At 38.0% G+C, this 14,466-nt stretch overlaps 1 protein-coding gene and 1 non-coding gene across 4 annotated transcripts in view; one reads left to right on the plus strand and one right to left on the minus strand.

Moving 5' to 3' along the window:
* Positions 1 to 14,466, plus strand: part of TERF1 (telomeric repeat binding factor 1) — a 40,008-nt gene that overhangs the window by 5,512 nt on the left and 20,030 nt on the right. For all 3 annotated transcript variants that reach the window (XM_012463772.3, XM_012463773.3, XM_064384273.1), the window contains exons 2-5: positions 993 to 1,088; positions 8,536 to 8,657; positions 10,223 to 10,309; positions 13,423 to 13,572. In XM_012463772.3, coding sequence (XP_012319195.1) covers positions 993 to 1,088; positions 8,536 to 8,657; positions 10,223 to 10,309; positions 13,423 to 13,572 — 455 coding nt within the window. The remainder of the gene's footprint in view (positions 1 to 992; positions 1,089 to 8,535; positions 8,658 to 10,222; positions 10,310 to 13,422; positions 13,573 to 14,466) is intronic.
* On the minus strand, positions 6,502 to 6,605 carry LOC135278139 (U6 spliceosomal RNA). Its single transcript, XR_010345696.1, has one exon. It is a non-coding gene; the product is annotated as a U6 spliceosomal RNA (small nuclear RNA).

Consider the following 14,466-nt stretch of genomic DNA (forward strand, 5'->3'; position numbering starts at 1 on the left):
TGAGGGCAGGGAATGACTATCTTGAGTCACAGGCTGGCAGTAGATGTTTAGTAAATATTGAATGGCTTGTGTTCTATATAAATTTTGTGCTCTCTTAAAATCCTGTTAATTCTATTATGACTGTTCATGGTCCAGATAATCTCTGGTATAGCATAAGATTATGTTAGAATTGGAGGAAATTGGGTAAAAATATATTTGCCTTATATGCCTAATTGCTACAGAACTGCTTTTCAGTTTGTTATTTAAGCTTTTTATATACACCAGCCAAGCCCTGGGTTAGGTGTAATGCTAGTAGTAGCACCTTCAGGTCTTAGGTTAGACATGATTTCTTCAGAGAAGCCGTCCCTGACACCTTATCTGTGCAAAAGATACTTAAACTCACAGATTTGTTATGTGCTTCCATAGCATTCTGTACTTGTCTTTTTTTTAAGTTTTCACTACGTTTTTACTGTAGCTCAATTGTTTATCTCTCATTGCTGCATGGTAAAAGCTCACTGTGGTCCAAGAGTATGGCTTACTCAGTACTGTATGTATTCATATATTCACTGCCTGACTCAACATCTGGGTGGGTATTCAAGTTCTGGGAAGGTTAATATTAATATGTGTTAAAAAACAGCTTTGTAAGCTAAACAGACTCACTTAACTGAAACCTTGATAGAAATAATATAAAATATATTCTATTGTATGGAGAGTTTCTAGGTGTAAGTTTCCAACCAATGATTTTGCACATTTTACAATTTGTATCTAAATCTTTTTTGTTAATGTAGACTACTACTGGTGAAAGAATTTTCAACAATTTTTATTCTGCATGTGAAAGTTATATTTTCTAAGAAATGTGTTCATTGCTATTCTTTTTTTGTTCTGATTTTTAATGTACCACTCTAAATTTATGATAATTTTTACATGTTTGTAACCTATTGCTGAACAAACCACACAGTGGCACTACTGGATCAAATTTGATTTTAATAAAATTCACTTTTTTTCTTTTTTAGCTATTATTCATGGACTGTCCAGTCTAACAGCTTATCAGTTAAGAACTGTATACATATGCCAGTTTTTGACAAGAATTGCAGCAGGAAAAAACCTTGGTAAATATGTGTTTTTATTTTACGTTGGAAATATTTCAATCTGCGTCTAAATGTAAGACGAGAAGAAACATGTTTTTGGGGGGAGTTTGCCTACAAGTGTCTGGTGCATAGCGGGGTGTGTGTGTGTGTACACACATACAGTCATATCTAAAACAAGTAAAAGAAATGTAGTCCCTGTCTTCTTAGAACATTGGTTCTCAAACTTTAGCCTGCTCCAGAATTACTTAAAGGACTTATTAAAAAAATATATAGTGCTGAGTCTCACTACTTCCCATGAGTTTCAGATTCAGTAGGATGGGTATGAGGCTCTGAAATGTACATTTCTAATAAATTCCCAGGTGATTTTGATGCTACTGTTGGGGCAGTGTGTTTCATTGACTATTTGGTAACTTTGTGGTGACTCCAATCATACACACTGTTTTTTATGGGCAACTATTATATTTGAAATCTCTTATTTGAACTTGATACCAGCACTTATTTATGTAAAGAAGTACAATTTATAGCTGTAATCTCTCTCCCTTGTCTCCATAGTTCATTTTAAATTGTAATGGGCAAGGCTGATTCAGTTTATCAGTAATGGCTGGTATTTACAACATGGTCATTTTAAAAGGCTGTTTGATGCAAATAATTTTATATTTATATTGGTTTTTATAATTTACAAAATGCTTTTCCAACAATCCTGAGTGGTGGGCAGTACTTACATAAAACCGCTTGCTTATCAAAGTGTTGTCTTACATAAAATCCCGGTATATTAGCACCACTGTCAAGGCCCTCACTCAAGTAGCTCTGGCTGATGTAGTCTGCTTTGTTTGGGGGTGAGGGTAGGTCTGGAGTTGGTGCCAGGACCATAAATGGATAGAACTAGATAGACGCAGAGTAGTTGTGAAAGAGACAGCTGTAGGTAGGCCTGGGCCAGTTGCTGGAGAAGAAGCAGGCTGGAGCAAAATTGTAGACCATGCAGACCATAAGTTGACACTGTTGTTAACAGGATTGTTTCCTAAATTAAAGGTGGAAAAATATTCTGAAGTGCCTGGCAGTGCTTTACATGTAGCAGTTGTTCAGTACATCTTAGTTGCTTCCTGGATAACCTTTTCTTTTCTTTTTATTTTTATTTATTTATTTATTTATTTTTTGACCCAATTGCTGGAAATTGCCCACTGGATAACCTTTTCTTCAAAAAAGGCAGGGGGAATCCAGATTTTATGCATGATTCCATGGTTTAATCTTGGAATTTACCGGGATACTTTTTTGGATATATCCTAGATATAATAGGCCTGGGTCAGCTATCAAGAATCAGTATATTTCACCATAATACACTCAACTGAGGCAGCATTGAAAAGTTTATGTATTGGATTTTCATCTATACATAACCGTTTTGTTTTTTTTGTTTTGATTTATAGTGGCACTGGCTAATAGAGGTATGTGAGCCACATGTCTAATTTAAAATTTTCTAATAGCTGTATTAAGAAAAGTAGGCCAGACACAGTGATTCACACCTATAATCCCAGTACTTTGGGAGGCCTAGGCAAGAGGATCACTTGAGTCCAAGAATTTGACACCAGCCTAGGCAACATTTCAAGACCCTGTCTCTACAAAAAATTTAAAAAATGAACTACCTGTGATCCTGCAGTCCCAGCTATTCAGGAGACCGAGGTGGGAGGATCATTTGAGCCTGGGAGGTTGAGGCTGCAGTGAGCTGTGATTGTGCCACTGCACCCCAGCCTGAGTGACAGAATGAGACCCTGTCACAAAGTTTAGAAATTCCCATTCCAAGCCAGGCACAGTGGCTCACACCTGTAATTTCAGCAAGCTGAGGTGGGCAGATCACGAGGTGAGGGGTTCAAGACCAACCTGACCAACATGGTGAAACCCCATCTCTACTTAAAAATACAAAAAAACTTAGCCAGGCTTGGTGGTGCGCACCTGTAATCCCAGCTACTTGGGGGGCTAAGCCAGAGAATTGCTTGAACCCGGGAGTGGAGGTTGCAGTGAGCCAAGAGTGCACCATTGCACTCCAGCCTGGGCAAAACAGCGAGACTCCATCTCAAAAAAAAAAAAAAAAATTCCCATTCCAGCAGGTGTAGCTAAAAAAAAAAATAATAATTAAATAGATAGAATTAATTTTGATAATCTTATTTAACCCAGTATTTCTAAAATACTATGTCAACAAGTAATCAGTGTAAAAAATGTTAATAGGACTGGGCATATGGCTGACATCTGTAATCTCAGCTCTGGGAGACTGAGGTGGGCAAATCACTTGAGCCCAGGAATTTGAGGCTGCAGTAAGCTATGATCACACCACTGCACCCCAACCTAGGCAACACAGCAAGACTCCATCTCTGAAAAAAAATGAGACGTTTTACTTTTTTTTGTAGTTAGTCTTTGAAATTTGGTGTGTATTTTATACTTAAGGTACATCTCAATTCAAACTAGCCATATTTTAGCTGTTAAGTAATTATGTGTGGCTAGTAGCTACCATATTGGGTTTAGTCTCCTACCCCACATAGGGACAAGATAGGACATGTTCAGGGTAGTGTGGCCATAGACCTCCAAATAACTTTGAAATACAGCAGATATCTTAAAGGGGAAATGCTTATGACAGTCATCCTCCTGTCATAGAATTTTAAACTTTTTTTAGACAGGTATCTCTCTGTGGCCCAGGCTGGAATGCAGTGGTGCCTTCTTAGCTTACTGCAGCCTCAAACTCTTGAGCTCAAGTGATCTTCCCACCTCAGCCTCCTGAGTAGCTAGGACTACAGGTGCACCATCAGGCCCAGCTAATTTTTTATAGAGACAAGTTCTCATTATGTTGTCCAGGCTGGTCTTGAACTCCTGGTCTTAAGTGACCCTCCCACCTAGGCCTCCCAAAACTCTGGGAGACTTGTGTGCCTTTCTACTGCTGCCTATTGCATTGTTCTGGAACTTAGGACATGTCCTGTGGAGAAAAGCCAATCATGTTTGCAGTTCCTCTAGTTTCCAGTCGACCGTGCCAGCCCCAAGGAAACCACCAGAAGCTGTTCTTATTTTTCTTTCCCCAGTAAAGTCTCTCTGTCTGGAGTACACTGGATCCTCAGCCTTCTCCAAAATGAGCAAATCAGCAGCTCACCTCAGAAGGGATTTTCTCTCTGGAATTTTAGTTCATCTCATTTTCATTGCTTCCATAGCTACCCATGTCTTTAGCAACATGATTTTGCAGTTTCTCTAGTTGTAGTGGGAGTGTTTTATTTGCTATAGTATACTACATCCTACCTGGAAATTTTTGAAGCTAAGATCTAACGTACATTTTCTATATATCACATTTATAAGAAGGAAGGCATGTAAGTGAGAATGGTTAAGTAGTATCAGTCAAGAAACTCTTATTTGAAAATGTGTGTTGAAATTAGTTTTTGAAGGAAAGTAAGCAGGTGAAAAATGGAGAAAAATTAGGCAGTCTACCTTTGCACTTTCATTTCACTACTTTTGAAACACAGTAAGTGATTTTTAAGTGTCTTCTTGTCTGCTTCTACTAGCTAGGTGTGTGACCTCTCTAGCTCTCAGATCTTACTGTATAAAACAAGAGTGCCACAGTGCCTGACACTCAGTGTTAGTTATTAGCATGAATATCTTTTGTACACCTCTTCCTTATCTTATGCTGCTCCATTTTCCTGAAGTGTCTTCCTTCCCATCCTTGTACTCTTCACTTAGGAATCATATGTTTATCCTTACTGTCCCAGTTTGGATAACTTCTATTTCATCAAGGATTCACTTCTAGTTTTCCTACTTAGAGTTAATACCCTGTTCCTCAAATACACTAGATTATGCTTGAGAATTTGTTTATTTTATTTATTTATTTTTTGAGACAGAGTTTCGCTCTTGTTACCCAGGCTGGAGTGCAATGGCGCGATCTCTGCTCACTGCAACCTCTATCTCCTGGGTTCAAGGAATTCTCCTGCCTCAGCCTCCCTAGTAGCTGGGACTACAGGCCTGTGCCACCATGCCCAGCTAATTTTTGTATTTTTTGGTAGAGACAGAGTTTCACCTTGTTGACCAGGATGGTCTCGATCTCTTGACCTCGTGATCCACCCACCTTGGCCTCCCAAAATGCTGGGATTATAGGCGTGAGCCACTGCACCCGGCCATGCTTGAGAATTTAATCAATCTCTGGGAGATGGGTGTAGGCATCAATATTTTTCAAAAACTCTTCAGATGATTCTGAGGTATAGCAAACTTTAAGAACCACTGGCATAATGCACAATTCCATGAAAGTACCAGTTATATTGATTTGTCTGCATGTCTTCCTCCATAGCTAGTATGTGAATTCCACAAGGTCAGGAACTTTCTTCTTCATGTTTGTATCGTAAGTACCTGACACAGAACCTGAAATATAAAGAGACTTAGTATGTGAATGAATATATTTTTATATCTAAAATGTTGGGAAAACAATTAGGAGAGGACAACAGGAAATAAAGTAAAAATATTTTTTTCATCAACTCAGAAAAGCTATTGTTCCTAAAGTAAAAATATTTTAAACTAATATTTAAACTGCATGCTCACTCTGGTTTTTCAAGGAAAAAAGAATATGCTATTTAAAATTCTCTTTATTATTCTTATTTGTTGTGTACTTGCTATGGAACTACAACTGTGTTAGGAACTATAGGGGTTTAGAAAAATAGTAAGTGGCTCCAGCCCCCTAAAATTTGAAATATTATAGAGTAAGAAGTTTTTGTCTTCAAGACACTTTAAAAGCTAATAGTGTTGTTGAGGTAAGTATAAAGTACTGCAAGGCATTAAAAAAGGCATAATGATATGAGTTGGTTTTGTTTTGTTTTTGAGGCGGAGTCTCGTTCTGTCACCCAAGCTGGAGTGCAGCAACGCAGTCTCAGCTCACTGAATCTCCCGGGTTCAAGCAGTTCTCTGCCTCAGTCTCCCAAGTAGCTGGGAATACAGGCTCCCGCCACTGCACCCAACTAATTTCTGTATTTTTAGTAGAGACAGGGTTTCACCATCTTGGCCAGGCTAATTCTTGAACTCCTGACCTCGTGATCTGCCCACCTTGGCCTCCCAAAGTGGTGGGATTATAGGTGTGAGCCAGTGCGCCTGCCTTTTTGTTTTGTTTTGTTTTGTTTTTTTGTTTTTGTTTTTTGAGACAAAGTTTTGCTCCGTTGCCCAGGCTGGAGTGCCATGGCACGATCTCGGCTCACCGCAACATACACCTCCCGGGTTCAAGCAATTCTCCTGCCTCAACCTCCCGAGTAGCTGGGATTACAAGCATGCGCCACCATGCCTGGCTAGTTTTGTATTTTTAATAGAGACTGGGTTTTTCCCTGTTGGCAGGCTGGTCTCAAACTCCAGACCTCAGGTGATCCTCCTGCCTTGGCCTCCCAAAGTGCTGGGATTACAGACATGAGCCACCATGCCTGGCTGAGTTTCTTTTTAATTAATGGAACACTTCAGGAATTTGTGTGTCATCCTTGTGGAGGGGCCATGCCAATCTCTGCATTCTTCTAATCTTTACATATGTGCTGCCAAAGCAAGCACATACAGGAGATGTAAAGAAAGGATATTTCCTAGTCTCTTAGCTGCTGGGGTAAGGGCAGCATTCAAGAAAGAGGTGAACTTTGTGCTATTCCTGTAAGAATTGCTAGGTTTTGTCAGAAAGTATAAAAATGGTTCTGGCGACATCCTCAGATATTGGGGGCGGGCAATGAGGGGAAAGGTAGTCGAGACAAAATGAAAACATTAGCATTATTTTGAAAATAAACCATAGGTTGACAGACAGAACTCTTGATTTCCATATACAACTTCATAAACTTGGTCCTCACCCAGGCTTCCTATGATAGTAAACATCAGCACGATTTATCCAATTGTTAAAACCCAAGAGTCCTCCATTTTTTCTTCATTCTCCACATGCAATCCATTAGCAAGTTCTATTCTACATTCAAAATAAGTTCCAAAACAGATAACTGCTTGCCTCTTCCATCATCTTTTAATAGAATGCATCCAACTTGCCCACTGACCTTCTTCCTGCCCTTTGTTTTTTCAAGGTAGGGTCTTGCTCTCACCTAGGCTGGAGTCCTACAGCACCATCATAGCTCACTGAGACCTCAAACTCCTGGCTCAAGCAGTCCTCCCACCTAAGCCTCCCGAGCAGCTGAGACTACAGACGCACGCCCCCATCTAGCTTTTTCTGCCCTTTGAACATCAAACTCCTCCTCAGAATCTTTGCACTTGCCATTCCCTCTGGAAGGTTTTTCCTCCAGATCTTTGTGTGACTATTCCTTCTTCACATTATGCTTTTCTCAGCTCCACTGTCACTTCCTCAGAGGGGCCTTTAACCTGTCTGAAAGAGCTTTCCCCTCCCCTACCATTCTTCATTTCCAGTCCTTTTTTTCTTTTTTCTAGCCCCTGCTACTCTGAAATTGTATTATTTACTAATTTATTGTCTTTCCCATTAGCATGTAAGCATCATAAGAGGAGGGATTTTGTCTTATTCACTGAGACACTCTAAGTACTTTTTTTGTTTTGTTTTGTTTTTTTGAGATGAAGTCTCACTCTGTTGCCCAAGCTGGAGTGCAGTAGTGCGATCTCTGCTCACTGCAACCTCCACCTCCCGGGTTCAAGCGATTCTTCTACCTCCAGCTCCCAAGTAGCTGGGACTACAGGCACACACCACCATGCCTGGCTAATTTTTGTATTTTTAGTAGAGATGGGGTTTCGCTATGTTGGCCAGGCTGGTCTTGAACTCCAGACCTCGTGATCCACCTGCCTCGGCCTCCCAAAGTGCTGGGATTACAGGCGTGAGCCACCGCGCCTGGCCAAGACACTCCCAAGTTTTTAGGTGAGTGCCTATATATAGTGAGTGGTCAATAAATATTTATTGAATGAATTGTAGACTGTAGATGCTAGCCATGTAAGACATCATAGTGAAGGTTCTTGAATGTCCGAATGGGTTGTTGGTGTGTAATTTGCTAATTTGTTATCAACTTTGTGAGTCTTTGTTCCAAATAACTTGATCACAATTGTTTTAGGAAAGTTTAATAAGAGTAAACTATTATCTCGTTATATATTCACATAAATTCTATGAGGTAGTATTTATTGTCGCTATTATGTAGGTGAAAAAACTGGCCTATCTTGAGGTTTGTTATAATGTATTGGACTTAGGAACTACTTAAGAATTCTGTTGCTGTGACATGTTATGTAAAATAGTTTACTTTAGTTCTTAGAATTCATATTTTTCTAAAGCAAATCTTCAAATGTTTATAATTTCATCAACCTTTTTCCATTTGAAATTGATCTTAATGAGCAAATTAACTTAGAAAATAAAATCACTTCTCTAAACTAGTATAAACAAGAAGAATACCTAGTACATAGTATACACTCAGTAAATATTTAAAGGAATGCACTTTTAAAAACTGACAAAGTTCTACTTAGCTTTCTGAGCTACTTATTTTTGTTCTGTTTTTAAAAGATGCACAGTTTGAAAATGATGAACGAATTACACCCTTGGAATCAGCCCTGATGATTTGGGGTTCAATTGAAAAGGAACATGACAAACTTCATGAAGATATACAGAATTTAATTGAAGTTCAGGTATGAATAAATTACTTTTATGCTTATAATTATTATATTGCTAGAAAATAAGAACATTTAACACCTGAAAGAAATTAAGAGGAACCTAGTGGAAGTTGAGCAATAGTAAAATTTAATGTATTCTTTCTTTTTGGTTTTTGTTTTTCCTTTTTGTGGAGAACAGGGTCTCACTATATTGCCCAGGCAAGGTCTCAAACTCCTGGGCTCAAGGTATCCTCCCTCCCCTTCCTCCCTAAGAGCTGGGATTACAGGTGTGCACCACAGCACCCAGCTAATATATTCTTTCTCTTCAGAAATTTGACCTTTGGTTTGTAGTCTTAACATGATGATTGGGGTTTGGAACTTAATGTTCCATACTTAAGTATATGTTGCTTCCATGTTGTGGAAAATTTTAAAACCAGGGGTTTGTGCTCTCCCAATTGAGATTTAAAGATTATGAAAAAAGTAGATGATATTTTTAATTAATGGTAAATTTTAGATCTTTATGATCAAGAGTGTATAAAATTTTAACCATGTAGGGAGTATTTTAGTAGACAGTGAGTAGCCCAAAAAAGTCAGTCAAAGATATAATAGCTAGCAGTCAAAGCAAATAGTAGGTACTTTCTTAGTTAAATAAACTTTCTCTCTTTTGAGAATTTTAAAAATTTCTTTATGGGATAGAAAAGAAAATCCAGGTCGTTCCCCACCTTCCCAAGAATTAGGATGGTGATTGTGAAGTAGTGTTAGGACCTGAAGAGAAGAAAATGGGTGGAAAAATGACTGCTTCCTTTATGAATTCAACCCAGGGCAAAGAGATTTGTCATGTTATTACAGTCTTTTGGGCCACTAGAGGAAGCAAGTCTTTGTTAATACGCTACTATAGAGTTGAATGAGCAACATTATAACAAACGTTTAATATATTGCCTACTGTTTGCCAGGCACTGTTCTAAATCTTTCACATAGAACTCTTACATCCTTATAACAATCCTATGAAATAGGTACTATTGTTTTCACCATTTTGCATATAAGATAACTGGGCACCAAGAAGTTAAGTGGCTTACCAAGTTTACATAGCTACCCAGATGGTAATGGTGGTCCTGTCTTACCATGTTTCCAAAAATGCAGGAAAAAAATGGTCATTCAAAAACATCTAATTTCTTACATTTGTATTAGAAATTTTCCAGAGATTCTGACTAGCAAATTTTATGTATCCTAATTATTACAAACATCATTTACCTCCTCTCATTTTCCTTTTACTCAAAATTAATATTTAGGTTGGTCCTAAATGTACATGGTATGGCTTCTAATTTATTTATTAACACACACTTTTAATTTGGTCTAAATTAGAGATAGAATTCTGGGCATTAATGAATAAAGGTACATGGGACCAATGCAACATTTTCATGGCATTTCAAGCCACACTTATTTTGTCTTTAAAAAGCATTTGTATCATTTATCAAATTAAAATTATTAAATTACATAAAAATGTTTTCAGTAAAGGATTTCAGACTTCCCTGAGTTATTTTAATAATTAAATAACTATTAGATATTTTTAATATCTGAGTTTGGTATTTTTCATCTTTTAGGCTATAGCTGTTTGTATGGAAAACGGCAACTTTAAGGAAGCAGAAGAAGTCTTTGAAAGAATATTTGGTGATCCAAATTCTTACGCGGTAATTGTTTAAATTATAGCCATAGAATTTTAGAACTGTTTATATAGAATGAGGAAAACTGAAAGAAAATTGGAGGAGAAAAGAATTGCTTTATCTTTTAAACAGTATAGAATAATACTGTGCAATAGAAAGACTATGCCAGTCACATATGTGATTTAAAATTTTCTAGTAAGCTGGATGCGGTGGCTTACACCTATAATTCCGGCACTTTGGGAGACTGAGGTGGGAGAATCCCTTGAGCTCAGGCATTCAAGACTAGCCTGGTCAACGTGGGGAGATCCTAATCTCTCAAAAATAAAGAAAGAAAGAAAGAAAGATAAATAAAATTTTCCAGTAGTCACATGAAAAAAGTAAAAAGAGGCCAGGAGCAATGGCTTATGCCTATAATACCAGTACTTTAGGAGGCTAAGGCTGAAGAATCATTTGAGGCCAGTAGTTCAAGAGCAGCCTGGGTGACACAGCAAGACCCTGTTCTCAGCAAAAAAAAATTAAAAATTAGCCAGGTATGGTGGCATACTACTGTAGTCCTGAAGTGGGAGGATTGCTTGAGCCCAGGAAGTCAAGGCTGCAGTGAGCTATGATGCTGCTGCTGCACTCCAGCCTAAGAGAAAGACCCTGTCTCTAAAAATAAATAATAAAATTGTGTAGTATTTGCATATAACATATGTACATACTTCTGTATACTTTAAATCATCTCTAGATTATGTATAATAACTTATACAATGTAAATAGTTGTACTATTTAGGAACAAAAAAATACAGACAAAAAAAATCTGTATGTGTTCAGTAGAAGTGCAATTTTTTTTCCCCCATGCATTTTGTGGAAGAAATGTGCATTTCTTTTGGGTTTATATGAGGAGTCAAATTCACCAGTCATAAGATCTGTACATACTCAGTTTTAGTAGACTATGTACATACCTTTAGTTTTGCCAAACTGTTTTCCAAAGTAGTTATATGAATTCCTCCAGTAGTATGACAGAATACTAGTTGATCCACAGACCTTACATCTGGGTTTTCATTTTAGCCATTCAGGCAAATATGTAATGCTATCATGTTGGAGTTTAATTTGTTTCCCTGATGAATAATCAGATTGAGCACCTTTTGATACACTAGTAGATAGAGTTGGAGAGTGACTACCTTAATCCAATAAGGAATCTGGGCCTAGTTTAGAGTAGGTTGGGCAGGCTTTGTCTGTCTCTAATTTGACCCTGTCCCTGGGCTATAACTCTCCAGAAATTTCAGCCAGTTGATATGTCTGTTGGGTTTCCTGCCCTTATATTTTCTCCATAGCATGATGAGACTACTGAAAATTCTACTTTGCTTATACCTCCCAGAAAAGGAAAACTTATGGCCAGGAAGCATTAAGAGGTTAAGCTAAGTGCTGTTAACCTCACTAGTATTAGTGTTGCCTTATTAGGGCAATATTAAGTAATATATTGAAACACCACTTCCCATCTCTCAGATTGGCATCAGTTAAAATGTCTTAGAATACCAACAGTTGTCTCAAAAATTTGAGAAATGATAGTACTGCCTGCCATAACTTTCTTTCAAGACTGTAAATTGGTACTTCTGTGGTAGAACATTTTAGCAACATCCTTTTTTTTTTGAGACAGAGTCTCACTCTGTCACCCAGACTAGAGTCCAGTGGCACTATCTCAGCTCACTGCAACCTCCACCTCCCAAGTTCAAGCAATTCTCTTGCCTAAGACTCCTGGGTAGCTGGGACTACAGGCGTGTGCCACCATGCCCAGCTAATTTTTGAATTTTTAGTAGAGACAGGATTTCACCATATTGGCCAGGGTGATCTCGAACTCCTGACCTTGTGATCCATGCACCTCGGCCTCCCAGACTGCTGGGATTACAGGTATGAAGCCCACCCCTGGTGCAAAATCTTCTAAGCATGTATTCCAGCAATTCCACTTCTAGATAATACCCTAGAATAGCTGGTTTCACTTTTAACTGCACATTTTTAAAACCGTGAAGCTTTAAAGACAAAAACAGGCTGGGTGCGGTGGCTCACGCCTGTAATCCCAGCACTTTGGGAGGCCAAGACGGGAGGATCACGAGGTCAGGAGATCAAGATCATCCTGGCCAACATGATGAAACCCTGTCTCTACGGAATACAAAAAAAATTAGCTGGGCGTGATAGCGCACACCTGTAGTCCCAGCTACTCAGAAGGCTGAGGCAGGAGAATCACTTGAACCCAGGCAGTGGAGGTTGCAGTGAGCCGAGATTGTGCCACTGCACTCCAACTGGGCGACAGAGCAAGATTCCTTATCAAAAAAATAAAATAAAATAAACACCCAGGCCTTCTGGAGACAATTGGTCTGGGATCAAACCTAAGAATTTTTTTAAAGTTCTACAGCTTTTATTGTGCAGCCAGCATTGAAAGAGTTACTAAGAAAAACACATACAATGCACAGAAGATAATGTTTAAAAAAATGCCTAAGAGCAATGCAGTAATTGCAAATAGCCTAAATCCCTCAATAGGCTTGAAGAATGGATGAATAAGTGATGTTTTTGATCAGTGTAGTACTTTACAGAGGTAAAAATAACTATTCCTAGGAATATCAGATCAGCATGGATAAATGTAAACATAAAGTTGAGTAAAATAATAGCAAGTTTCAGAAGAATACACATAGTAAGACACCATTTGTTTAAAGTTAAAACCATGCTATGCAATGCTACATATTATTTGTGGATATATTCGTATGTAGTGCAAGTAAAGGAATTCATGGAAATGGTAAATTTTAAATTCAGGGTAATGGTTACAGTGAGGAGAGGAAAGGGGATACGATCAGATTATGGTAGTAAACAGGGATTTTAACCATGTTGATAATGTTTTATTTCTTAAACTGGGTGATAGATACTCTGGTTTGTAATACTTAACTTTTTGCGTCTGTCTGAAATACAAAATATTTTTTTAAATGAGGTAGAGGCCAGAAGAAGTCAGAAAAAAGTACATTGGCATGTCATTTAAAACTTAATTTTTAAAATCTCTTGTGTCTCTGAGTTTATAAAGTGATTTTTTCAATTAAATAATATATGACAAAAATTCTTGTGTCTGTAACTTTATGTGATTTATGTTAATAAATTTCTTCTGTTTTCTTTAGCCTTTAAAAAGGAAATTGCTTATGATAATCTCTCAGAAAGATACATACCATTCTGTTTTTCAACACTTCAGTTACAACCACATGATGGAGAAAATTAAGAGTTATGTGAATTATGTGCTAAGTGAAAAATCATCAACCTTTCTAATGAAGGTATATGTATTATTCAAGAGTGACTCTAATAATAGACTTAAAGGAAATGTTTTAATAAGGAAGAATACTTGAAATAGTAGTCCTTAAAACTAAAAAGAATCTACTGGGCGCAGTGGCGCACTCCTATAATCCCAGCACTTTGGGAGGCTGAGGCGGGTGGATCACAAGGTCAAGAGATTGAGACCATCCTGACCAACATGGTGAAACCCCGTCTCTAATAAAAAGACAAAAACTAGCTGGGCATGGTGGTGCACACCTGTAATCCCAGCTACTCAAGAGGCTGAGGCAGGAGAATCTCTTGAACCCAGGAGGCAGAGGTTGCAGTGAGCCAAGATTATGCCACTGCACTCCAGCCTGGTGACAGAGTGAGATTCTCAAAAAAAAAAAAAAAGAACAATTTTTCGTTGTGGTTTTGTAGAAGAATGTGATAAAATGTTACATTTTGTGGACCTAATTAAAAGATTTATGGGTGATCTTTGTAGTATTTTTGTAATTTTTCAAAATTAGTTTAGGAAACTTTTTAAAAGAAAAAGTTGAGGGGAAAACTTAGAATGAATTGAAAATAAGAAATAAGCAAAAGCAAATATTCATTTTAATTTAAGTAAATTTTAAAGATGTTTTAAAATACATTTTGGGAGAAAAGTAGAATTGCATTAAAATGGGGCTTTTAAAAGTTTCTAGGCCAGTCATGGTGGCTCAAACCTGTAATCCTAGCACTTTGAGAGGCCAAGCTTCAGGAGTTGCAGACCAGCTGGATGACATGGTGAAACCCCTTATCTACAAAAATATTAGCAGGGCATGGTGGCATATGCCTGCAGTCCCAGCTACTTGGAGGGGCTGAGGTAGGAGGATCACTTGAACCCGGGAGGTTGAGGATGTATTAAGCTGAGATTG

The sequence above is a fragment of the Aotus nancymaae genome, unplaced genomic scaffold, assembly GCF_030222135.1.
Source record: "Aotus nancymaae isolate 86718 unplaced genomic scaffold, 86718_ANA_hifiasm-v0.15.2.pri h1tg000036l, whole genome shotgun sequence".
NCBI lineage: Eukaryota > Metazoa > Chordata > Mammalia > Primates > Aotidae > Aotus > Aotus nancymaae.